Genomic DNA, 26737 nt, shown 5'->3' with positions numbered 1-26737 from the left:
CTTAATCGTCGTCGTCGTCACCGTTCTAGTCGACGATTTTGCCGCATTCGCATAAATACTGGCACATACAGCGTTCAATGTACAGTGTGTGTCTGTATGTTCGTATATATGTATCTACACGTGCGCCTGTTATCGCAGGACGAATCCAGTGTACGACAAACTTGAAACAACGGAGACACAGAGTGCACACTTATTTAGTGCAGATTATACTGTGGAGAATATTAAATGGATATAGTCTTACACTGTCACAGGCAAGCGAAGCATAAGCAAGAAAACGTATCCAAGCGACACTATTGTTGTTATTGTTTCCCGCTTCCATTGATACGCACAGTCTCCGTAGATTTTGTCTGGTTAGGCCAGCCAATATCATGGTCTCCAACACGAATGTGAAATTTCAACGAGACGATGCGTCTTCGCACCCTTCCTATTCAGGATTTACAGGAAAATAACTTTATGAAGCCTCATAAAGAACTGCTAGTCAATGATGTCGCTCACTCTTTGGTCCCTACAGTAACACAAACCTATGATCCTGCTCATAATACTTTTCGCGCCATGGAGCCCGTCAGGATTACATTAGCACTGTAGTAACACTTGCGTTACTACTCGAATAGTTAACGACGTTCACGAACATCCGCGGATTTACAGTTTATCTTAACTCGGCATGCCGCATTGGATTAGCCTTCTACTTCTGTCAGTTACTGCCAAAACTGAGAAGTGAAACAGCATTTTGCTTACACAAATATCGTGCGGCCAATGGCCGGTATCAAGTCGTCACCGGTCTATAGGTCATTATCACCAGCAAAAATTTGACGTAATATAAAATAACGTCGTACGAAACACACGTCAAAAAAGCGGATTAAAAAAGGTAAAAAACCAGCAACGAATAGTATCAAGAAAACCGTCGTTAATAGTAAAAATTGACGTTTCCTTTTACATTGCCGCCTCTCAAACGTGATGTTTCTGATTTTAAACTATATATATGTAGAAACAAATAACATACATGACCAGCCCTTTTGGTCAGTGGTAATCACCTGTATGCATGAACTTTTTAGACCATTAATATGGTGCTATACGAAACGCTACACAAGGATACGCTTTAAACAGCTTTACTACTGCTGTTGCGACTGACGTTGTCACTGCTGCTGACGATCAACTGTAACGGCGTTTTCGGTGTCTAGATCGAATTGAGACTGCAACTAAAGATCGTATTTGCAGCTGTCGGCAGAAGTTTGAGTGTGGGTTGATCATTGATGGTAGGCGTGAGAATACACGTAGACACCTAACGACGTCGGCCATATAACCATACAGCAGCGAGGCTGGCTCATTACTGTCTAGTAGCGCCGCCTAGCGAGAATAGATTATATATATTAGATAGAACCATTGAGAAAACTATGTACACTATCAGAGTCGTGTTTGTCTTTGTGGGTCGACATTCGTTTCTTGAAGATCATCTACCAGCGATGATCGTTTTAGATTTGATACGAATATAGATAAAAATTTCTGCTATTGTACTTTTTCTGAGAGTTGAAGTCTTTCCAGTCAACGGCAATAGCTATACCGCTACTGATAAATATCCTAGTTATCTTTGTTTTACTGGGCGTAAAGCATATTTGTTTTTGTGTTGCTCTATATATGATCGTTGAAATTTAACAACGTTTTTCGTTGCACAACGGTGTGTGTGACACAGAAGAAAGATATTATGATTTGCTACACGCATTCATTGCATAGCGGCAATGAACTCATCTGGTTAAGCATATTGTTTCGGAAATTAATGGGAAAATAAGCTGATTAGTCAAAAAGAAGAGTTCGATAGACAAGATTGGTTTGATACAATATGCTTTTAGAAATTATGGTAATCATCAAAAACATTTTGTACTAATGATTCAGAGAAAAAAAACTATTCTAACTGTGAATTAGCACAAAAAAGTATTTTGTGGTAAATTTTTTGTAGGCGGTTTTATTTGGAAGTTTGATGCGTTCAATATCTGATTAAATCTAAGCCCACAGATGGGACAAACCGTAATGAAGTATCTATATTACTTTAGTTTGAAAGCGCTGTCGGAAATGCGAAACAGTATTATTATTTCTAGAAACAACTACAGACTTTTTTAATACTAATAAGTGTTATAAAATTAATATAAATAAGATATTGTTACATAAATAAGCGCTACTTAGTCATTCTTGAATTCTTCCATTAACGTACTATAGATTGCTGCTGCAAAAGAGACAGTGCTAAATTGCCTTTATTTCTCATCTGGACTTTAAATCCATTCACTCGTTCATTTTATCAAACGCACCAACCTTTTCCTTGACGCATGTGTTGACTTCAATGCGCTTCACCAAATTTATATCGTTGTTGGTGTTTTCGTGGAATCATTTCAGCTCCGTGTGGGTGACGACTGTGTTGGGAGCGTGTTCACGAGGAAGATCTCCCCAGAACCTCCAGGGAGCAGCAGCGACGAGATGGCAGCAATGCAATCTCTTGGGGGTCTTGGCTCCCTTGGCGGAGATCTCCTCAACCAGAATAACCAGAGTGAAGCCGGACCAGAGGTATGACTCTTTAAGTTCGACTAACCTCTTTTCCTTTAATACAAAATTAGTGTTTGACATCGAAAGAAATCTGGCGTTACACACAAAATCTTAATCACACATTATATCTGTGTATAATATTATAACAATTCAAATCTTCATAGGCAATTCAAGCTCTGGAATGATAAACAAATTTACTCCATTTTTGGAGTATAATCGGCAAAAATCTTTTGAGAGTTATGCCATACTTGATATCCATCTTCTGCTTGTACGGTATCAAATGCAGCGCACTTACTCGGGACTCGAAACTATTAGAAACGCGATAGCATGTACTTTATGGTGTAGGCTCGTTCTGGTTTAAATAACGCTGAGCTTATTGGAAAGAACGAGCAGAAAGTAGCTAAAAGTACGAAATAGATATAAATGTATTTCTTTCTACTTGAATGTTTAGAATACAGCTGAGACCTGATTACCCAGTTTATTTTGTAGCCCTAAAACAAATTTATTTTTATTATTAATTCATTCAAAGTAATCTTCTTTCCCTACTTAATCATGCTCCTGATGACGGAACACGGAGATAGAAAACAGATAACCCAAATCATCATAGAGTTTTTATTTGGAAAGCATCTTTAAGCTTGTAATTTGTGCACTGATTCAAGATTCTACAGCCTCCTATAGAAGAGAGGCTAACGTATCTGCAATTATTATGTTTCACTGGGAAGATCTGTGTACATTTTTATCCTTTCTTTTCAGAGTCTGGTCACTCAAAATTATTGTTTCGCGTGGATTCATACTTTTCAGTTCACTCTGTGTGTCTCATACAAAACATTAGTAGAGAGATATATAATATTTTTCAATTTTGGAACTGTATTTTTACTCATATGTGTCTCGTATGAAAAACATACACAGATCGAGCTATCAACTATCTGGCTGCGAGCAGCTAATGCCCGCTCGTTCGTCCTACGGTTACAGGTGGCTCTCTTCAACAATGGCCAGCACGCAAATGACGCTCTGAATTTTAATGATGCTACAACAGAAACAACAACGTCAACAACAACGATAGCACACCACCGCCATTCAAGCTCTACGGCAAACATCATGCAGGTGAGCAGCTTTTATGAACTTGGGCATCCTATAAATGTGGCAGAACGGTCTAGCATAGTATTCGCTTTGTTAGCGGAGTTCTGCATTCAGAAGCCAGGTCCATGTCGGACGGTAGTTATCCTCTTTGAGACACCGTTGCCTTTTGGTTAATAATAAAAATATTTACTGAAAGAGATTCGCTTCGACTTTCCACTGAATTATTACTATTCTATAATGGTGACCTCTCTAAGATTAAGCTGATATGAATGCCTCGTTGCCTCATTTTCAGCCACAAAAAGTACGATTTGGCTAAAATTATTCGCTTTGCGTTTCAGTGAATTTTGTTTCTTATTTGGCCATTCGGCAATCTACTGAAGGTGCCTCAAAATGCCCCAGAGCAACATCTCTTAGATTTAGCCATTTCTAAAACTAAGAACTATGTAATTATCTCAGTTAATTTAGATAGACAGTACATCAACAATATAAACATAAATTAACTTATTGCGATTTGTGATAACAAGTTATACACACCAATACCATATGAATAAACAGTTTCAAGAAGGTAAGGTGCTCTTCCGTAGAAAAAAAATTCCATCCCAGGTCCCCAGACAGATACTGCCCGCTTACAGGAGCATGAACATTATGCGTGGGACATGTTGTTTAGGCTGTAGGACAAAGCTGTATATACTTACTTATTCTGCTTTGGCAAACATTGCATCTTTTAGACAAGGAAATTCAGCGTACTGTAAAGAAGAAGGTATTTTGTTAAATTCTGCTCGCTGTTTTAACAGGGAACATTTATATGATATCTCTTTCATCATCTAACGGGAGCCAGTTATAGGGCCGACAATGGGTGTTGAGCCAGTCGGTGCAATGGTGCCAGTTCACTAGAATATGTATGTCGGCGATACTATTGATCCACAGAATCGCCATTAGGCACATGCACCTTGCTTGGCTGTGTTTATCCGTTTATTCATTGGTACGCTTTGCCAGCCCTATTATTCCGTCATCACTTACTGGTGAGTCGGGAGCAAAGTTGTCCAAAAATGTTCAGCATAAATCCAGCACAAAGGGTTATTGCAGTTGGAATATCACTGTGTTTTGACACATTTGTTATGTTTCAGTTGTTTAGGGACTAGATAGGGAAATTATTATCGTTAATTAACTTTATCCTCCTTAGAGTGTACCACATGTTGAACTAAATATGTAACAGCCACTTTGACCACTCGTATTGGTATCACTGAGGGCTAAATTGAGGTCTTCTAGGTACAGGTATTACCTGGCTTTGTTGAGTATCTTTATTCAATTCAGCCTCATTCAATTTGAATAACGAAAGAATGTAACTAATAGACAAAAACAAAAACAACTCAAGCTCAACCAGTCAGACTCTCATTCGATAATTCATCATTTGTTTTAAATGGTGCTCTTGGTTGAAACACTTCATGGACCGCTCAGTGCTACACGGACAGAAGCGGTAGACAGGGTGGTCCACGGTTGATTCTGAGTATAGAAGACAGTATAATTTTCGGTCATACATTACTACAACTGACTTATACAGCGCTTCTAGTATGTTCATTTGGGTTCAGCTCTAATATGACTACTAAGTGTGTTCCGGTATCATTTAATTAAACTTTTCTCGTGCTCTCAATTTTCATCAGGAGAACGTGACGTCTATGGATAGTAGAGGTGGTTATGATTCAAGGACCATCACCAAGCAAACCCTGTCGAAGCTCCAGATCAATTCCAAGTTTGGAACGTTCACGCGCAGGACATGCGAATCGATCGAGAAGTTTAATTTCAACCCGGAAGACGACGATGACAACTCTTCCAGGCAGAACGGGATGGATATTGACTGCGACGGTGAGCAGACCATAGTTCCCGGCGGTCGTCAGAGGACAGGCAGATTTTCTAACGGTTTCAACAATGAAACCACTCAGAACAACGACCTCCACCAACGCCATTTGAATGGAGAATCTCCAGTGTCTGCTGGACTGTAAGTGTTTCATGCATAGATATGCATAATCGTCTGATTAGTCGAATCATGCTTCGAAATTGCGGTCATGCTTGTACTTTTCGAAAAATTTCGAAAACAATACGAAAAGTTATTATCTATCAACTTAAGTGATAAATAAGAACCTTTAAACAATATTGAAATATGTATTATAATTTCTAGCTCTAACGCTCAGGGCGTACACCTGTCAGATAGTGACATTTCACTTAGACAGCTGAACGGCGGCGCTATGCTACACGACGTCAAGGCCCCGCGTAACGGTTCTCCAAATGCCAATCGAAAACTTCAAAGTAGTCCGCAACAGCCCAGGCGCGGTTCTCCATCCCGACAGCCAACGAAACAGGTAAAGATGGGGTCTTGGATGAGAACTCACTTTGTGATCGTTCTATTTTTATTTCTTCTACAGAGCGTGTTAGCGAACCTACGTACACAAATTGTTAAGTACGTATATTTAATATTTGGACAGACGTAACGAGTTGCCAGATTTTTAAGCGAAATACAAGCTTCTTTGTATAGATTTACACAATGCATTCCTCGGTATATAATATTTCTGTCGTCTTCATCGTACAACACGTTGTCACAAGTTTGTTCTATAGGTTACTGACGGCATATTGGTCACGCAATTTCATAAGTGGACTTTTATCATAGCTTTGGTAGGAAAATAGATTCAATCATCCGTAGTCCTTAGATCCGAAGTAAGCTTTGCTTGAAATGAGCGTATATGCTTTCTCAATTCAATGGATAACAGGACTCAATAAAAAAAAATGAATCCTGTCTTCTTAAATTGTTATTTTTAAGGCTTACGATAGTTCACAAAGATGATTTATGCCACATTGGCTCGAAAGCTTTTAGGATCAAAGCTGTCACAAGATCCGGTGCACGAAGGTACTGAATAGAATACTTCTATGCTATCATCGTCTATATATATAAAGATAATACTTGAAATATTGGTCAGCAACATTAATAGAATAAGGTAGCCGACATACTCTCACATAAATGATCTAGACACGCCCACATACACACAGAATATAGCCATTAAATTCTACCATCAAAGAGCATATTCTCAATATACAAAAATTTTCTATCATAATTTGATAGATTTAGGAACTGACAAATCTTAACGAAATTGTTGCCTCTTAATGACCTGCCGCGTGGATCAACGGGATAACCTTCATGTTGTTGCTGGTGATAACTATGGACCTGTGGAAACTTTCACCAGGTTGAAGCAGCCGTTCGAGGTATTGGTCAAATAAAACCATCAGCCTTTGTATCGCCTTTAATGATGACCGGCCGTTCTCACGGTTCGCTCGACGCCTCCGAGCTTCCTTCAGCCGGAATATGTAGTGAGAATAGTACGGGTGGGGGGAATTACAGCCAAAGTGAAAGTTCGTGCGGCAATCTGGACGCCGATTCACAAACTGAGAGCGCATTATTGGTCGATGCCCGCCTCCTTGACGATCAAGTGAGTGAATGACATTCAGTGAAATCAAAAACTGGATTGATCTATAAGCCTCATCATCACCATATTAGCCCCCTTAAAGCTAGCCGTACACGATTTGGTTCTCAAAACTACTATATTTGTTGTGCTCGAAGAAACTTATTGCTACAAATATCTCAGCAAATGCCTACAAAATACTAGGAAGAACGTGCAGTTTATTCAAGCATCTAGCCCAGCACAACAATGCATGAATGCAGGCGAATGGCCGTGTCTGAGTGAGCGAGTGCTTGAATGCGGACCACCCTGAAACAGTACTGCCGCCACCGATGCAACTTCGCATGTTAACGTCTGTCAAACTTGCGTAATTCATAGCAGACGAAATCTGACGGGGAGCTTGCAGAATGAACTTCAATGGTGTCAACAACGGATATGTACGAAACGTCTGCTATGCCTGAACACTGGAAAATCCTGTAAAGGAAATGTTTATTCCGGTTTAACTAGTTTAATTCATATAAACAATATGTATTATGGATCGCCACCTGTCTATTTTCTACTATTTTTTTCGTGGGGTTTAGCTGTGAACGCGTTTCAGCAAATACTTGCCTCATTTATGATGCGTCTTACCGTGTAGTAGTTCGTACGCAACGACGGCAAAAGCTAACTATATCATTGACGTTTGCGTAATCCTACAATACGCAAAAAAATATTGCTTTTGGGGTTTCGCCTTAGGCAATTAGGAAATCACGGTTACCTGAACACTCAGTTGAACCGAATTGTGCCCGAAGTTTTTGTGAACCCTCCCAAAGGTCCGTGTAAAAGCTCCAGCATGTAACGCATTAGTAAATTTCCCCATTTTGTTTTGTCTTATCATTTTAACTCTACCGTATCTAATCAGTGTTAATTGTATGACCTTCATTTGAACGCTCATTGGTAGCGTGAAGTGCTTTTCCGTTTGTTTTAATATGATTTTGTCTACTTGTTGCGCATCTTGCATTTTTATATAATTCTGGAATATTTTTTCTCATTCGAAATTTGAAAGGAATCGAAGAAGGTATTTAGCAAGGTAGCCAAAATCGCCTCTAAATTTAGATAAAAAAAAACACATTGGGTTCACTGAAATTGACCAATATGCGCCGCAAGATGTTTTGCCTCATTGTTATGTTTTGTTAATCATTACATCAATTAGCATTTTGTGTTGTCGTGGCCTGTGCTGATGTGATGCTCTTCTCCTACGCTGCATTCTAGGTGGTTGAATTGGAAAAGGAAGTTGATTCACTTAAGATTTATTTGAATGATGCACTCGCAGAACGTGATCAAGCAGTGGCCGCCCTCAGAGCTTATGAAGAATTACTCAAGCGCATTAATGAGGCAAACGCAAAACAAAAAAGGTAAGATAATCATCGTGCTAGAGCCTCCACTCCGCTGTTCATATACGACTCATGACAATTTAAGCACGGAGAGTTTCAATATACAATATAACAGCATACTAAATGATTTTGTAGTCACTTTTTGTCGGAGTCGCGACATGTAACAGACGGAACAATCTTTGACAAATTTATAGATCATCAACGTCTTCCTTGGGTAGTGGGAGTTCTTCACAGAAGGATGCTGCCGCAAGTAATTCCACAGCCGCCGATTCAGAGCGTCTGAAAAAGAAAAACGCCATGCTAGAGAAGACGGTAGACAATCTCGAACAAACTGTGCAGGACACCATGGCAAGGATGAATGATGTGAAGGACGTTAACCAAGAACTCAAAACGGTTTGTTATCTCATTACATGTGTCTGTTTATAGTGTCGATGCAATAGACTGAACATTGCTAAATATCTCATCATTATAACGAATTTTACTAATTAAACCTAATAGAAAAAGTACAAAAATGTTATTTGGCAATGGAAATCTGTATTTTTATTTGTTATCAAGATAGCCCCATTAGCTTGTGACCCTCATGGCGTATTCTGCACTTCATTACTAGGTTCTAACGGACCAGCAGGACATGCTGGCTCAGTACAAGAGCACGATTGAGCAGAAGACGTTTGAGTACAAGGACCTCCTTGCCAAGCACGAGGCTCACATCGACGCTCTGGTAAGAAGCGGGCCAATACGTACCACTACGGTATATCGACATAGCGCCTTAAGTTTTCTGTTTGCATTACAAGTCTTTTAATATGCTTCGTTCAAGCGTATATATAAGGTAACACTGTAAGCCTTGTACATTGAAATGAATAATTAATCAAAATATTAGGAACAAGCAATTTTGGTTGTATCGCCACAGTTGAGTGATCACATCAACCCTTATACTTTGCGATCTGTAATAGGTTACCGAGCATAAGCGAGATCGTGCACTACTGGAGAAACAAATCACTTTACTGCGTGCAGAGGCGCATATGAAAAGCCTTGATAATGAGCGGCTCGCTTCAGAGTGCCGAATTAAGGTATGCATTACTCAGAGTTCATATCGTTATATGTCCTACCCATTATGTAATCAAAATGGAGCCTCACAAGGCCATACTTAACGACTATTTTCCTTTCAAAAATCATATTTTATACCTTTCAATCGATTAACCAACCAGCAAATAAATTAACACATCGTTTTTCCATTTGTAAATAATTTGTTTTGTAATTTCGTGATCCCTTAGGGTGAACAACTGGCTCGCATGACAGAGATGCTCAACGAACTACGCCAGGCGTACTAAATGGGAACAGACAGCGACTTATATAGGGGCGGTATAGGGAAAGCCTTATATCGTGATTTTGTGTGGGGGTGATTGCATTAATTATGCCCACCGGGAACGGGTAGATTATAGAATAGGAATTGAAGCATATTGCCCCTAGCAGGGAAAACACCTGATTTTAGTTGGGCTAAATGGGTCTCAACGGAATGTGCCACGTCACTTTTTTCTGCGCTCTCTGTATTTTGGTGTCCTCCTTGTTTTCCCGATTTGGGAAAGCTCTACGAGTCATGGATCAACAGAAGCCAAGCAGTAGCATATCGGTTGACTAATTACAAACCAAACACAAGCAGGCTAAGATTCAGAATATGAATATTTTTTAGAACGGTTGCGGCTCAGCTGTTGTTGGATAAACATCATCATAATAGAAAGTTGTCTCCTATCTCTTACAACTAGAATAAAGTTGAAAAAAAAACAAACGGTTGTTATATGCGTATTAACGCAGAATTGACTCTATTGCATATAATTGCAACGTACCGACTCAGCTACACCATCAGAGAGAAACCAGCGATGGATGGTATTGTTCGTCACGATGAAAAGAAAACAATCTGATGAAAGTGTCTGTAAAGTTCAGTATAAATACGAACACTTTGAAATAATGATAAATAAATAGTGAATACGTATATCGCTAAGTAACAATGTTACGAATAAGAAGTTGCAAGCGCGCAGCAATATATGATTTTCTGCAAAGCTAGCCCCATATTATTACTAATAAAAATAATAAATCAGTAGGCTACAATATACGGATGCATACAAACGTATTCAGGGTAAATCTGGAGGAATCGAGAGATTGATTTTGGTGGACCAATACGTGTACGATCATTTGGCTTCAATTTATCCATTTACCTTTTTTAGTTTATTAGGTACGAAATCCCGATCAATCTCTATACTAGGTTAGACAAGTATGCTCAATAGATTAACGCTCGATTCAATGTAAAGTAGTGTTAGAAAAGCAAATTTATTCGTGGATTTTAATTGGTTTTGTCCACTACAGATATTTAAACCGACAGAAATACTTTTATATGCAAATCACTATACAAGTTGTGATTCTGTTCTTTTACAGTCATAAAAAAAATGACTCACGCCGTTCTTTAGCTCATATCGCATACATTGGATACCTCAAGGGCCAGATCATATTTTATGACCGATATTAGGTGTTTACCTGTCTGAATCAGACCAAGCAGGTGAACGAGTGTAGCCCAGTGCAATTAACCGTGATTTTATTTTACATGTTAGGTAATGCTTCTTCTTATCAAGTGATGCCGGTTGTATTTTGAGTGTTAGTTCCAATTCTAGACATTAGCAAACTTGTTTTTTATTTTTGCCAGTTTAGCTTCGTTTTCACGGCTGAGGCAAGAACGTTGATGAACTCCATCGACGACAAAAACGAATCCGAAATTCCATAATTATACCTAGAGACCTAGAACTAAATTAAATGATGCCCTTGAAGAGATCGACCTCGGATATGTTACTGTGAACCAGTAACGTTTTAAAAAATTGTCGTTAATGGTTAGTTGATAGGAGTTACTCTTCATTTTTTTTTAGTTAAGCTTGAGTGGTTTAAAGCTATGTTGGAACTTCTACTAAACCTAACATCTTGTTTTATATAATCAATTAGGCATATCATGCTGCCAGAAGGACGTGGTTTATATTTTGTTCGCTAATGATCGATGTCTTTTATTGATGGGGGCTCACCTAAAGTGATACTATATTAAAAAGCTCTTTCTTTGGAAACTATCGTGTTAGTTTAGCTAGCTTTAATAGGCTTCATGGGCGGATCCCAGCTGTTTCAAATAGTACTCTCTGGATTGTTAATATATGAAAACTAATATAAAGAAACATCAATAGGTGCAGTCGCCTATAGTTAATGCTGCTATAGTCCATCGTAATCACAATGTAGAAAAAAAACGAGCAAGCTCGGTATTACGGGAAATAACTTGCTTGCTTGCACTGTAGCTTTACCAGAAGGTTGTTAGACTAGCTTAGCATAAAATTGTGAGCAACGAAAATCGCATAACGTACATGCAAATATAAATGTATGTCTATCAAAGATATTTGTCTAAAATTGCTAGACTATAATTAGTAATGTGCGGTGGTGACAACTCTGACCTCATAAACTCTCACAGATGGTGGTCAGAGATAGCTGTTGATGGTATGTCCATTCATGTTTATGGCTCAGGCTCATAATCCGGGACCTCGTTTATCAATTATTCTTTTCTCCAGCTTCTTCTAAACTTCTAGCTTCTACGCAGACAGTGGAGAATCTATATATCCATTTTTCTAAATATGGCCTCGTTATTAACTAGCTGTTCTACTCGATTCATTTCAATTTTTCACATCGCCCCCAGAAATCTCGACTGATGATGTAGGCGCGGTAAACAAATATAACGATGCGAGGTGATTGAAAGTTGAAATACCAACAAATTGATGACAAAATAAGATCAAATCTTGAGAAAAAAATGAACATAAAAAAAGACATGGTTAAGAGCGTCACTGTTAGGTTGGGGTTAAATTTAGCTTCGCTTATCGATCCTTGTTAAATGCTTGTCATTTTACCTATTAAAACAATGATGCCGATACTAATTCAAATAGCTATGAGCACGGGTACGTAACAAGCCACCGCAGGACCGGTTATGCACAACACCTAGGAGATGGACCTCAAGTCGACGAAGTACCGTATAATCTGGCATACTTAGTAATACGTGAAGTGCCGAAGTTATTTTATCTCCCTTCAAGACCAACCTCCAACAAAGCCAGATTGTCAAAAAAGTCATAATGATGTAATGATAACATGAAATAGTATATATCATAAAATACGGTACCACAAAGATGATGCTATTATAATAATACCTATCATGGAAATTAGGTGGCACTTATGGCTCGATGCGAGTGCAAGCGAGAAGCATCAATGCCACGATAATACCTTACGACGGTTACATTACGAATGCAATATAGATTAATTATAGAAAAATAGTAAATATAATAAAAATATACATAAAAAGAAAGAAAAAGATAAGAGAATATCGATAGATCAGAACGTCATACATAGTCTATGATGGACGAGATCAAACGCATAAACTACTATACACTAACTGCATACACTGGAAGAGAGGAGAAAGAAAGAATATAAATACATACGCAAAAAACGCTCGATATATATGTATAGACGGCAGACGAAAGTTGGAGAGGTATTTTTATAATTTTAAGTTTCATAGTAAATAAACGACAATATTGTGTACATATATAAACATAACTGTCTTTATTACGACAAATTATTAATTGTTGTAGGTAGAGAGAAGATGCTATTATCCATTAAATTAAAAATTCACTTATGGGTTAGTCCTAAAAAAGTCATCATAACTGATAAACTAAAATTGTTGCACTGCGCACTGCGAGGACAAAAATATCCAAAAAGACGAGGTTTAGCGCAGAAGTGAATCAACTAGGCTACCTCTTACGTGTAGATAGATTTTTGAATACGGCAGATAAAAATAAAAAAACTAGAGTAACCCCAATGACGTTTTTCTAAACAGTGTTGCTTATCATATAATAATTATTATTATTATTCAGAGCACGCAAGTGGCTTAATTGAAAAGTTTATTCGATTGTTTTAAGTTAACTTTTACTTAATCAAAGAGGTTAAGATCCGTCTGAATAGCAGATGAACACATTCTCGTTTTCTGATCTCTAAACTTCTTTAATCTTAAAAACTTTAGACAGTTATTTAAATTGCTAATATCGTTTTGACGTTTATTTTGTTTGAAAAATAATTAGGGTAAACTACTTGATAACTAAAAAAGAAAATGATGGTATACTTCAAAGAATTTTAACTTTTTATTCAAAAGTTGTTAGGTAACTTGTTACACTAAGTTGACACTATTTGATCGCCTTTCGTTGGGGGCGACTGTGCTTGAAATCAGAGGTCTTCACGCATTTTACAAGAGCATTCTGATCGATCGGCTTGATAATTTTTCCTCGTGAGGTTACAACGTAAGGCTTTATGAGTTCCTGGAAAGCGCTTGGCGTGTTGAACATGCTTCCTATCGGCTGTTTGAGTACTGTCTGAAAGATACAACGGTTTTTGTAATGGCTATACCAGTAAACATCATCTAATTTTAATCGCATCGGAACACCTAAATAAACTAGACACCAACTGACCTCAAACTGCGAAATCTTGGTGAAACCCTTAGGAACGTCAAAAACTCTGTGAGCTTGTATGCCTCTCATGTTAGCATCCTCGTGCACTATGGCAGCTCGCGGTTGAAACATTTTTCTATGACTTTCGAGGAACTTTTTCTTCCGGTCGTTCAGTCTATGGATATTGCTAGGAGTCACCCAATCTCCATCCAGACCTTTCTGTTTCAAAGCAGCCTCTCGCTCTGCATTGCGCTCTAACGCATCCTTTTCCTAAAAACGCGCAAGTAATGGCATATAATACCAACGGCACAAAAATTTTTTAACTCTTCGAGATGTTTTGAACTGTTCTATTATTTACATGTTTGAGACGTTTATCGAGAACCGAAAAAAATAGCAATTTTTTTTATGCACTACAACAAACGTAAAAAAATAAATGTCTTGAAATACAAGCTAAATTCTTTTCCAAAAATGCTTGTAGTTCAAAGGAAATGCCCTTATTCACCTTTTGTTCTTTAATAAAGTCTTCAACCACGTCATCTCCCGCAAAAGCCTCCTGGATGAGTTTTTTCTGGCGTTCTTCATCAGCACTGCCCTCAGCTGCGTCATCCTCTTGATCTGATTCACTCTCTGAAAAACCTTCACCTTCAATGGCTAAACTTAAACGCAGCCGCGATCTGAGCTTTTTCTCCGATTTTGTGCCTATTTGCAACACCTTTTCAGGGTCGATAAACACCTGCAAAGCAAACAAATTTAAAAAGCAAAATAGAGTAAGTGGGGCACGCATTCCATTTAGTAACAATGAATGTCTTTACTTTTCGGAAGCGCTCACTGAAGAACACGTGAAAATCACTCCGCTGTTTACTGTATGCTAAGCACGATTGTGCAAATCTCTTTTTCGTCATAATCGTATTATTTGAATGTTCAGTGAAGTTTAGGCTTTTTTCAGCGGCGCATTTCGCTGAGGACGCCCTGCTATCAGTCACCTTAGCACAACCGATTTTTGGTCTACTCACCGCGCTACTGGCCGCCATTTCTTCACTTTCACGTTTTTCACTGAGATTATTACTTTTCTCCTCGTTTTCTTGCTTGGGATTACTAATCTGATTTAAGATTTTTATCTCTTCTTGAGTTTCTTGAGGAGTCGCACGCTGCGTGCTTTCTGATATTAATTCGCTCTCTGAATCGTCGCTTATATCGTCACCACCATCCTCCTTGTCGACGTTTTTGCTATCACGACGAACGACCTGTTTCCTGTTGTGCTGCGCTTTCACGTTGCCATTTTGCTCAACAGGCGACATCCTCATATGCTCCTAAAAGATTTATACAAACAAACGGAGCATAAGAAGAAGTCTTTGGCAAGCGCCTTAATTATTGCTTGCGAAATCACGTGGTCTCATAAAATTAGTGAGGACGAAAATGGTTAGGATATACATTTCAAATCAGCTTAGAGGGTTTACTCACCGGTACCTCCAAAACTCTACCTACGGGAAGCGCTTGTGCTTCAACTTTTTCTCCAGATTCAGCATCCTCTCCGACGTATTTTATTTGTTGATTTCGCGTAGCTTTTGCAGTTGATTCCCCAAAACTTGCCATCTTCGTCATGATGCCAGATGCAGTCTTAATCTCCTCGAAAAAAGTTTTCCTCAGCCATGGATTATCTTCTTGACTTCCATCAGCCTGTTCATCGTTTTCTTGCAGGGATCGTTCAAGTCTGGCCCGTTCTTCCTCTTCCGACGAATCTCTTTCATTTCGGCGAACATTACTGTCACCTTCTGCTCCCTGCAGTTCGTCGTCATTTGCGCTGTCGTTGTCGCTGTCCGTTTTCACTTTTGTTTCCAATTCACGACCCAATTCTATTCGTTCCCTGTAAAAATTTTATGAAGTTGAACTAAGTACACTAAGACCAATTAATTTGTTGTTATTTTTTTTATTTTACTAATATTTGTATTCTAAAAAGTTAATCTAACTATTAAAATACAATTAACGTACCTGAGCGCAAGTTGAGCGTCTTTGTCAAATTTTCCAGTTTTGGCTAATTGGGTGGCCCATTTACTTTTGCGCTTATGGCGCAACGACACGCGTTCTTCTCGGCGAATTCGCTCCAACTCCTCCAGCTTTTCCAAAGCCTTTTGAGGATCCGTTACCTACAAGCATTGGGTTGAATTCATAATTAAGCACCGATGTACGAAGCGAGCAAATACATCGAAATAATTTTTCTAATGATTATGAGCAACGGTTGACACCAGTCGAAGACTGTTGTCAATAACGAAGGGAAATTCTTCAAAGACGCATGTTGCACTGCACTGTTGATGAACGTATATGAGCTTTAGCTCACCACATTAGATTATACTTCAAAAAAAAAATACAGAATCCAACTCTAGAGGAGATTAGCCGAATTTGCTCAAGTTTGAACTAATTTAAAATAAATAATAAAGTTCTTCATCTGTTTCAAAAATTTGGCCCAGGCTAAAATTTGTTTTTTAGCTTATAAGTCTATAAAATATATCGTAGTTGAAGTAGACGGATGGTTTGTGTACCATGAAACACACCATAAAACACGACTTACTTTAAGGTGCTCGAATTCTCTTATAGCAGCCTTTATCTTGTCTTTCCGGTGGATTTTATGGAACTTTCGACTCTTGATTTTACGCACACGACGATTTCGCAGGGCTTCAGTATGCATTAAAGCACGTAGACGCCGCAATTCACTACATAACTCAAATGGTAGTCAGTTGTAAAGCATCCTCATTAACGAAAAAAAAAACTCATTCGCTTAACGGTTTAATCTTGTGTCTCACGGGTAATATAGGAAAATTAACGGATGGAACAAAATTAACATACTAAGGCGATTTTCGCTGAATATCTGATGTCTATCATACCTTAGTCTGGCGATGGCTTCTTCTTTAGATAAGACCTTCAACTTTTCTTCCTCGAACTGACTTAAGCAAGCATCTGAATCAAGTCGATGCTTACTTGAAGATAACAATAATTCAACTTGAGTTTCAAGGTCGGTAGATGGCTTAAACTGTTTTACGAAATCTCCACTTTGTTCCAGTCTGCAGAAAGTAATATAAACAAACTTGTATTCAGTACAACCATGTCACGTGCGGCGTAAACCTTTATTGTTTTTAAAATCAAATTAGACGGTCAATGGTACAACATCTGTTGTTTTGTTTGCATTAGTACAATCCGTAACATTATAAACTCAACAATCTCTTTATTTACACAAAGGAAAGGAAATATTACATTTATACTAGTTCACTTAATAATAATGAATTTAACTGCTCATGCCCGCACGTAAAGATGTTGATGATAGCGACTCTCGCAATGGTTTCGAGAACAATCGAGCACCTGTTCCGTTCTACATAGCGCAACTCACCTAAGAGGTTCGTCGTTAAGGGGAAAACGAATCTGATCTGCGGACTCATTGTGTTTTACAATCGAATCCCATTTGCCAAGTTCGCTAGTCGTCTTCGCGTATCCTATGGCTCGTTGTAATCGCTCCCGAGAGACCTGTTGTTACCAAAAATGGTATATTGGCAGTTTAGGAAAAAATACGTTAACTGGGAACTAGGAACATCGTAACCTATTAGATATTCAAAAAATCAAAGGAAGTTTAACGTTGATACCTTCGGTAGAGGCACAGGAAGAGCCCTAGCTTTTTTCTTGATTTTCAAGATTTTATTTCGTTTCTTCTTCAGCTTTGCAGTATTGTTAAGATCCTGGAAAACGACAATATTTGCATATACAAATCAGTTAGTAGAATTATTTTTATCCGTTTGTAAAATTCAAATATGGTCAAAATATATCTTTGTCTAAACGTAGCAGGTAAAAAAAATCAGGGTGTATTTCTATTCTATACCGCGACTGCCATTAGTACGCCTATATTTAAGCATGCCTACGCATACTTTTTCGGTAAAAACGCTTGAACTTTCTCAAAATTGATACTGGCAGGTTTACTTAAGTCTCACTTTTGAGTTTTCGATGTGTATCGTTATATTTTATAGCGGTTTAACCTCACGTTAACCTATTAAAGAAAAAAAATGAATGTTTTAACCGCAATAGAAAATACATAAAACAACTTTGCTACTCTTGGTAGGTAGCTATAGTTCAATTTCTCGTCGCCACCAAGTAGATATTTTTTGTTCAAAAGCTACACTTACCTTAAGCATATCATACGCTGTCAGGCCACTCGACTGTAAAAAGTCAAATTCGGAAACATCTTGAGACGCTTCACTTCTTTGCCGAACTTCTCGTGATCCATAAAGTACTTTGACTCTGTCAATCAGTCGAGCGTGACTAAAAGAGAAATTGAACCATGCTAGCGTTCCAGTTATCTTCAACTTACTTATCAGAAAAAGAGTCCCAATGTTTAATAGAAATGGTCGACAATGTAATGATTACTAGCATTTTTATAATCTTCAACACAGCCGCATTAGGCGTATTTGATTGCCTAAAGAAAATAATTTTTTTCCGAACTCTACCGTCCGAAGCCGTCTTAGCTTCGGATCAGAGAACTGCCTTTACCAACATCAAATAGACGCGTTTATTCTAAAATTTTAACGTTAATTATTTGTTCTTAACCTCAGTAGAGAGACATGTTGCCGTTACTATCTCCTGAGTTATCAATAAACTGTTGCTTTTTAGCTGTTGATCTTTTTCAAATGTTCTGTAAAGGTTTCTAATATTTTTCTATCCGTTAGTACCTTTCTTCGTTGATGTCTTCGGTATCCCCAACTTCATCATCGCTGATCTCACTATCGAGGAGATCATCCAATTCTAATTTGTTCATGTTTGCAGATGCACTATAACTAGAGGTTTTGCTCACTGATATATAAATATGAGGTGTGTACGATACGCTTCAAGTTTTCCAGCAAGGTACACAGTTATCTCACCAAAAGCGTCCTTTTCCAAAACTAAATTCGAGATTCTAACTGTTATCCGAATTGTTGCACATGGTTAACAGTAAATAAACACAATTATGAAAATATATCACTATCTGAATATTTCTCCAACAGCATTCGTTGCCAGTGTTTTCTTTCGCACGTGGCGCTTCAGTCCATTTGAGGACGGAGGGGAGGGTTCAGGTAACTACTTGTCAGTGTGTTGCGTTTTGCAGTATAGCTTTATGAATGACAATAGCCATCAACGATCCAATGATATTATAATGTTTTCTAGCCATCTGACTCTGGCGCATTATTTACTTAATCGGATATTGACTGAGCAACTCCGATCATCCCGCAAGTTCTTGCATCTTAATTCTCGGACGACACCGTTTTCTCGTGTGGCGCGGACTCACACTTAATTCGTAATCCGTTAACAACGGCTGCTAAATAGGCACTGAAACTATTTCTGTTTGTTTATGGCATGTCTTTCACAATTTACTTGCGACAGGTACCCATTAAGTTTCCATTTGCAATCACAGAATTAGTGTCACCAATCACATTTCTTCTAAATTGAAATAGCAGGCCACTATAATATTTGTGTCAAAGCATGGCCTAAAACTATTTGAAACACGCGATCTGTATCGGTCCGTTCATACCTAACCACAGTGATATTACTAAAAATACCATGCAAATGTGTATGTTGATTTCAAGTTAAAACTTTTCACTTGGTTACTTTCTGTTTATGCGTTTTCAATGTATTTTGTATGTGAGACTTTATGGGCCAAAGTACTGTATAAAAACAATTAACTCAGGCCTTTTTTAGGTCTATTTGTTCTAAAGTCCCGTATGGTTAAGGCAAATCGATCGATTCGTGAGGAGTGGCTTAGTAAGGAAACCATTTAAAGTTGTCGCTTGTTGCTGTCGAAGTTAGCAACAGATAAGGTTTAACACTTCAGTGGTATTAAGTTGACAGCTTGATTGTTGTTTAAATATGTGCGATGATAACGCAAGCTAACTGATGTCATTAAATATGGATACTCTACCTGCTGAAGACATTTTACTGTCCTGTAAAAGTCTCCATGAACTCGAGGCTGTCACGGACCGGTATGTGCAAATGGCAAACATTTTCAAAGGTGAGTTCATGGAATATGCTCTACACATGTTGGGTGATTATCTACTTAACAGAGGGTTTATAGACACGTTGCGACAATATGTAAATTACTTTAAATTTCTATTGCCCGCTCTTATCAGCTTAGCTTAAATTTGAATTCCCAAATAATTTACCATTGTATACAAAAATTTAAATCTCTTATTATGAAAAACACATTATAAGCCAGTCATCATGGAGAGGATGAAGGCAGGAACTTTGATAATGCATTTTGCGAAAATTTTCAGGCTTGCGTTCAACTAACTGTGATCCCCACATCATTCAGCGCATTAAACTTGAACTTCTTGAGGTATTGTTCCGCAATGTATGACCAGATTCCGGTATCTGTATTGTTTAACAATGTTATATTTCATATAAGATTACAGTAGTAAATAGTATATTACTGTATCCCATCAAAAAACGATAGATATTTTTCAATATCTTTCAGCTTCGATGGCGAATGTCGTAAAGGAATACCCTATTCACTATGTTTGAGAAATCATTATTTTAGTTCAAAGTCAACAATAGGCCCTCGTTTGCGGTCAGTGTTATACCATCCTGATAAAATCATTGTCATTTTGTTATGTATTTCTTCAATTTACGTCCGCTGTTTTTGTATTGTAAATTCTTTTAAAACCAATGACCGTTATTTTGAACAGCAGATACGTAGCACACGCAGCTGTGTCGATGACCACAAGCAATCTTTGCATGGCAGTGATTCCTTTAGTTCCTAGCGTAAACATTAGTGCAGTGCAGATATACTTTATTACCTCAAGTAGTTTCATTTCTCGAAGGAACGCTTCCTTTCAAAAAATTTGTGCAAAAAAATGGGAAAACATTTTTGTGGTCTCTCCGTGTGTAGCTGAATTTAACGTGTTACTTTGTTAATACAATATTTTTCAGTCACCGGCTGATGTGAAATCAAAACGGCGCAAAAATGTCCTAACAAAATAGCGATAATAGCAATTAAATTATTTAGTATTTTTCAGTAGAGGGAATAAATAAAGGCTGAAGAATATATTATAAATTAGTGACAAACATTGCAGTTCGTATGGCAAGCAATTGGCGGTGTATCTTAAAAGGGTTCTGACCATATTAAAACTTGAGCCGAATTGTTCTAAATAATTATTGAATTTATCTCAATTGAACCTGAACCTTCCAATATGCGGAACATCCATAAGCTCAGGATTATATAAATTTGGGAATTTTAGGATCGCTTAGTTTTAATAGCCCAGCACACACGCGTATGGATATTGCGCTCATTTGATAGCCCATGAAAATAAAAGTAAATGGTAATACAAGTTTCGTTAAGAAAAATTCGCATTTGTACAAGGTTTAATGGTCGATGCCAATTTAATTGTTTTACGCCATCAGAAAATTCATAAACCATACATAAATTTGTTGTAATTCAACTCGACGATCTTCAGACACGTTCGAACCTGTTGAATCTACAAAACACACTAAAGCGGACTGCTCGCCGTGAAGAGGAGTGTCGAGCGATGACTCAGTTTATCAAGAGCTGCCGTTTATATGAAATGGTAATTCATTTTCGCAGTAAAATATTCATCGTTCATCTTGAAGTTGATATACAAAGCACATCGAATGCACTTTAAAATAAATTAAGCTTATGTTTAAGCAGGATTAATAAATAGTATCTTGCATTCATGGCTAAGCCATCATTACTGAGAAGTTGCATGCACGCATGTGAAATCCACAAAAAAGGAATACAGAAACATTTTGCTCTATTTCAGATCGATGACATGTTACTCGATATAGCATTTCAAACGAATGTGGACTCTAAGCCTGGAGCCAGCATTGAACAGCTCATGACTACAAGTGGAGTTCAAAAGAGTTCAATAGAGACGTTGCAAAGTACTGGAGCAGCTGCCACTGGTGCCCTAAAATCGTCTCCAGAACGCCGTGTTACCTCAAAGCCAAAACTTGTTACCAACGATGAGTTAGCTCTAGTTCCCAGGTGCATACTCGGAAAAAATTACAATTTCCGTTATTTTAACACTTAACTTACTAGTATGGGTCAATTTGATCGTTTTCAGCGCGATGTTAATATGTGTACAAAGTACCCATAGGTTTAGTTCTCGTAACTTTATGGATTATAGTTGCGAGTTAGATAGAATTTCTGTATAAAATAGAAATCGACTTCAGATAGCCAAGAGGAATGAGTAAATTCACTGCAGAAAAGATCAGAAATTATTGTACGGAACCTACGTTGTTAGTTTTTAAAATGTGATTAGTTAAAATACAAATCAAATAAATCAATTCAAAGAAAACTAACTACTAAGTCTAGCCAGCAGCAGGTAACACGGGTATATTTTAAAAACTGGAAGGTCTATATATATATATATATATACAAAAATGATAAGAAAAAGGAAAAACATGCTTGTTCGCTGTCTGCATAATGTTTTAGTATTAAAGAAGGTACATTCGTCTAGCAGTAGAAAGCCTTACTAATATTTTTGATATCTTATTATTGTCACAGTTACCTACGGGGTCGGATAACACTCGATAAGCTGAATGAAACATACGAAATGATTCGTGAAGTGACTGAGCTCAAATATCAGCTCTTTAAGAAGAACAAAAAAACAATAACTACGGAAGAGAGGGAGGCCATCACCCGAATGCGTGCAGAAACTGTACCTACACTTAAGTGCGTATTGGTAGTTATCAAAATCTGCTGAACATTTCAATTGCGTAGTCTGTTAATAAATCCATTAACTTATTCAGCACAGAATCGCGGCGATGGCAACAATGCTAATTGCATGCAACCGTGCGACTATCACAAATTAATATCTAACGAATCAATCGTAAAGCCATTTGCACACCCCTAGAACGACAGTTGATGTATATCTTCAGTGTGAGATTTTAACTCGAAAAACGTTGATTTCAATCGAACCACAGTATCACAAATCGAATTTCCAGATATTCGAGTAACTTCTAATCAAGTTACTCAGAAAAAAAATAGAAAACGGACCTGTGCAAGACAAATCTATTTTTAGGCTGAGCAGAGCTGTAATTTTACTACTACATACAACTTTTTCGTAACGAATTTCCCTAAAACACTCCTGAAATTCTCCCTAAAAACAGCTTCTATCAGATTGTATTAAATTATTAGAAATCGCTCTATTAGGATTTGTTGTATTCTTTTGCAGTGATCTATATATTTTAGTTGCCAAACGATGAAAAATGAAGTAAATTGTGCATGTGCTTGCTAATCTATATTAGCCATATTTTTCAATTGACGAGAAAATGCAGTTGGCCAATACACAATATGTATATCAGCGTACGTAATGTTAAACTAGCTTAAAGTTTTATCAAAATAAACAGTTTAGTTTTTATTCTTATTGTTTCCAGAGGACAGCGTTTCATCACGGTGGCTGATATTAAATTTTTCAAAGACCGCATGATGCCAAAAGCTACTCTGACCCATTTATCGATCCTACGGAGTTTGCATCGGCTTTACGAAATTAGAGATAAGAACGTTCTGCGCATAGTTATCGCGATTTGAACAAGCAAGTAAAGAGAAAAAGATGGGAAATCTCATTCATTTTAGCATTTTTTTAGGGAAAATCGATTGGGGACTATATTGTTGTCAGACATTTCTTGTCAGAATTGGAGCGAGTAATAGATTTCAGTCTCACTCCGACAAACAGCACGAATTGAGTCTGTATAGCCAATAGGATATGGGAGATTGCCTAGAAATTCCCTTACATCGTCATAACGTATATATACGGTTATATGACTATTGGTAATTTACTGGAGATAAGCTGACAAAAAATAGCTTGTTTTAACCAACTGTATTTGTTTATGTGTGAATGGAAATTAAAGATTAACAAAGTACCAAGTTTTATTATTTACAGCCAACATGAATAGCATAAATCCACCTTATTTGTATTGTTTGCTTGGCAGTTTCAACGATGAATTAACTACACGATTTTTTTTTACAAATTTTGCTTAATAGATTTATTGAACAAGACTTTGTCTATTATGCATTTTATTAGTATCGCCTTTTGTGGCGCTTCGACTGTAGCCTGAATGCACTAAAGCGCTGTTGGTCTATTATGCGATGTTTTTATTTTTCGAGGAGTATTTTTATATAAATAAGTCGGTTGGTTGTTTGAATGGCCGGCTTGTGAATGCGCGCACCTTCTTATAATTATTATTCAGCAGTAAAATTTATTGCAACTAACCCTAAAGATTTTTGTGCCGTCGACGCCTCATTGGCACGCCTTCTCTATTAGGTAATTTGACACAAAACATGAGGCCATAGCGAAAAAGTCGGCAGAATTTTTATCGCTGTCTGTTTTGGTCGAGATGAGCCTAAAGTGAAGGTAAAAAAAACGCCGTTGCTTCTTTTGATGTTTTAACGCGTATTCGAACACGTGGTTTTACTTTTTTAGCATTAAGGTAATCGTACTAGGCTATTTTTGATGTATTCAGTGCGTTAATAAGCTTGCTGCGGTGTGTTTCTTCGGAAACGGTTCAGCCCGTGCCTAAGATAGAAACTAGACATATAGTCTAGCTTTTTAATCTTGTCATCGACAGGCCATCCTTGGAAAATGAAATTTTAGCTTGGTTTATATCCTTTATGAATTATGTATGGTGCTATATTCAGCTTCATTCGATATTTTAATGTAAGTGGTGTCTTTTACTATTTTATAAACGGATTTGTTTGTATGTATAGACAATACAATCCATTTCAGGCACTATGGCATAACGAAAATTGGTAGTCACATTAGATAATATTTAACGGGCTTTACTTGATTATTCGCAAAACTATTTACATTAGTGAGTAGTTTACTTGTGCAGAATGGCCAATTGTTTCACGATAAAGTGTAAATCCTTCAGGCTTTTTTCAGGTTTTGTAATACAGCAAACACATCTAAAAAACACGTCACACTTTCATTAAATGATTGTCCAATTTCGATTTAAGCATATGAAGTACATGTCTCGAATTCGGCATCACTTCTTATTGTCGTTCTTTCTGTCTGTAGATTTTAGTTGTCTGTAGATTGTAGTTGCTTAGCGTGCAGTAGCATCGGCTCCATCAAAGGTGTAAATATTTTTGTATTAACATTTTTTTTTTATAAAAGAATTAATGACGTGGCATCAACTGATGATGCTATAATGAGTCATATATAAATCATACCTATTGTATATATTCAGGGTTTTTGTTGATACTAGCGGATAGCTTTTTCAAAGCAATTATGTTCACCAACGAAATTCACTAAATAACGAAATTATGAAATTTGATACGCATTTAGTATATGTAGTCCATAAATCTGCCATGCCGTATTTGTCGGACTATTTAAACACTAGATACGACCTTTTCCATTTGATCTTCTAGGCTCTGAAGTTTTTTTTATACCTGCGTTTAATTATGTTTTGACCATTGTTCCATATGCCTTCCAATGAATAAGCTTGCCAGGACTAATGTACGAGAGCTAAGATAGCTATACACTAGTTTAATCGAGCTATAGATTACATTACCCCATCTATATTTTATAATTCATATCTGTGTATGTGTTGATTTGTTCGTGTAAAATGATTGTAGCTTTGGTTATCCTTTTTATGGGCTGCTAGCACAATGCCATCCTGATGGTGTTGATGCTATTATAAGGCAAAATGAGCACTTATTAGTAGTTAGCGCTAAGTTTGATTAGTTCCAGACGTCTTTGCGTTAGTGTTTTTGTTGGCATTGCGCTAAGAATTTTCAAAATGTTCATATAATTGGTTCTTTCTTCAGTTCTGAAAAACTGATTTTCTAATAGCTAGGTAGTCCCGAATCTAGTATTATTTTTTAAAAATGTTGAGGAGTTTTCAAATATGCCACACATTGTATAAAAAATTAGTGAATCGCGGAAAATTCAGTGCAACTGGAAAACGCGGTAAGTACCGAAACGAACCGAAATCAATGTTTTATAAAAAAAATAGTTATTGAACATGATAATAGGACGTTGACGATTCAGTGAGTGTACACCTATCTAGTCTGTGTTTGACAGTGAGAGAAACGCGGAGTTCACGCGCAGTTCACGCGGCGCAATCACATTTGTGCTTGCGCTTGGGGTTGGTCGTGATACATTTAAGAAAAAACAAGACAGATAAAGTACAATGGGAGAACAGGACAATTAGAATTGGAAAAGGTTAAGACTTGAACATTCACTGACAAAAGCTGGTAGAATGTATGCGCCAAGATAACTGAATCACTAGGCCAAGGTTCAGGAGATTTGCGGACATGTTTAGAATTGGAACAACGTTGCACAAAAGATTGCAATGAGATGACTATAGAAGTATATGCGCGCATCAGTTTAGTGCAAGCCGATTATAATATTGCAGAAAGACCGTGCGTTTTTAAAATCCCTCCAGTGGGAGAGCGAGTTAATGTACTTTTTTTGTGGAAGTTGAGGTGCAATGTGTTTGCAGTTTACGTTAAGCCAGGTGTGACATTTACCAGCCCAGTCAGTTAAATCAATCAAAGGCAAAACAGGTATATGGCGAAGCCCTCTGGTTTGTCCGACAATTTCTTGTGGTTTCTCAGGAGACACTAGTAGTAAATTTTAGTAGCCATAGATTCCGCAATTAGGAAATACAGATATTATGGAGAAATGAAAAGTGTTTTAGGATCCGTGCTACTATAGATTAGAAAACGAATAATCAGCAATAAGGCCTACACTCAGACACTAAACTTCTACTCGTTGTACGGTAAACACTGTGTCTCTTAGAATATCCTAAAATCCTCTCTCAGTGTAATTTAATGGCG

General features: G+C 37.5%; 3 protein-coding genes across 12 annotated transcripts in view; 2 read left to right on the top strand and 1 right to left on the bottom strand.

Moving 5' to 3' along the window:
- Window positions 1-13045, top strand: part of LOC111260838 (uncharacterized) — a 47849-nt gene extending 34804 nt beyond the window's left edge. For 3 of the 4 annotated variants that reach the window (XM_022834079.2, XM_086968941.1, XM_022833920.2), the window contains 10 exons: window positions 2383-2550; window positions 3502-3633; window positions 5271-5605; window positions 5786-5966; window positions 6843-7085; window positions 8307-8449; window positions 8623-8821; window positions 9036-9146; window positions 9379-9495; window positions 9700-13045. In XM_022834079.2, coding sequence (XP_022689814.1) covers window positions 2464-2550; window positions 3502-3633; window positions 5271-5605; window positions 5786-5966; window positions 6843-7085; window positions 8307-8449; window positions 8623-8821; window positions 9036-9146; window positions 9379-9495; window positions 9700-9756 — 1605 coding nt within the window. In that variant the 5' untranslated portion in view covers window positions 2383-2463 and the 3' untranslated portion in view covers window positions 9757-13045. The remainder of the gene's footprint in view (window positions 1-2382; window positions 2551-3501; window positions 3634-5270; window positions 5606-5785; window positions 5967-6842; window positions 7086-8306; window positions 8450-8622; window positions 8822-9035; window positions 9147-9378; window positions 9496-9699) is intronic. The other variant, XM_022834208.2, reaches the window with a different exon arrangement.
- A 559-nt stretch (window positions 13046-13604) lies between these two features.
- On the bottom strand, window positions 13605-19011 carry LOC111260728 (U3 small nucleolar RNA-associated protein 14 homolog A). Of its 2 annotated transcripts, none has more exons than XM_022833730.2 (12): window positions 18636-19011; window positions 18093-18228; window positions 17559-17651; window positions 17309-17442; window positions 16809-16985; window positions 16496-16637; window positions 15919-16073; window positions 15391-15793; window positions 14943-15239; window positions 14432-14662; window positions 13951-14199; window positions 13605-13854 (listed from the first exon to the last, which is right to left on the bottom strand). In XM_022833730.2, the coding sequence occupies exons 1-12, from the start codon at window positions 18719-18721 to the stop codon at window positions 13669-13671; spliced, it is 2289 nt and encodes a 762-aa protein (XP_022689465.1). In that variant the 5' UTR covers window positions 18722-19011; the 3' UTR covers window positions 13605-13668. The 2 variants fall into 2 exon arrangements, with proteins under 2 accessions (XP_022689465.1, XP_022689539.1); XM_022833804.2 differs by having other exon boundaries at window positions 13605-13850.
- A 163-nt stretch (window positions 19012-19174) lies between these two features.
- Window positions 19175-24942, top strand: LOC111261347 (SKA complex subunit 1). 6 transcript variants are annotated; one of them, XM_022835240.2, is made up of 7 exons: window positions 19175-19323; window positions 19868-19948; window positions 20211-20272; window positions 21390-21500; window positions 21714-21937; window positions 22460-22627; window positions 23332-24942. In XM_022835240.2, exons 2-7 carry the CDS (start codon window positions 19930-19932, stop codon window positions 23483-23485), a joined length of 738 nt encoding a protein of 245 aa, XP_022690975.1. In that variant the 5' UTR covers window positions 19175-19323; window positions 19868-19929; the 3' UTR covers window positions 23486-24942. The 6 variants fall into 6 exon arrangements, with proteins under 6 accessions (XP_022690975.1, XP_022690771.1, XP_022690615.1 ...); XM_022835036.2 differs by having other exon boundaries at window positions 19827-19948; XM_022834880.2 differs by having other exon boundaries at window positions 19639-19948.
- Window positions 24943-26737: the final 1795 nt, after the last annotated feature.

Source organism: Varroa jacobsoni, unplaced genomic scaffold, assembly GCF_002532875.2.
Source record: "Varroa jacobsoni isolate VJ856 unplaced genomic scaffold, vjacob_1.0 scaffold_7, whole genome shotgun sequence".
Lineage (NCBI taxonomy): Eukaryota > Metazoa > Arthropoda > Arachnida > Mesostigmata > Varroidae > Varroa > Varroa jacobsoni.
Note: the sequence above shows the minus strand (reverse complement) of the source record. Positions and strands in the feature narration are given on the sequence as shown.

What these genes read in the sequence shown, in the direction of transcription:
- LOC111260728 (XM_022833730.2), bottom strand. Translation starts at nt 18,721, where the DNA reads ATGAACAAATTAGAATTGGATGATCTCCTCGATAGTGAGATCAGCGAT. An exon ending in TTCCTGTGCCTCTACCGAAG is followed by an intron (nt 17,443 to 17,558) that starts GTATCAACGTTA and finishes TGGTAACAACAG; the next exon opens with GTCTCTCGGGAGCGATTACA. An exon ending in CTTAACGACGAACCTCTTAG is followed by an intron (nt 16,986 to 17,308) that starts GTGAGTTGCGCT and finishes TACTTTCTGCAG; the next exon opens with ACTGGAACAAAGTGGAGATT.
- LOC111261347 (XM_022835036.2), top strand. Translation starts at nt 19,834, where the DNA reads ATGTCATTAAATATGGATACTCTACCTGCTGAAGACATTTTACTGTCC. An exon ending in AATGGCAAACATTTTCAAAG is followed by an intron (nt 19,949 to 20,210) that starts GTGAGTTCATGG and finishes GAAAATTTTCAG; the next exon opens with GCTTGCGTTCAACTAACTGT. An exon ending in GAAACTGTACCTACACTTAA is followed by an intron (nt 22,628 to 23,331) that starts GTGCGTATTGGT and finishes TATTGTTTCCAG; the next exon opens with AGGACAGCGTTTCATCACGG.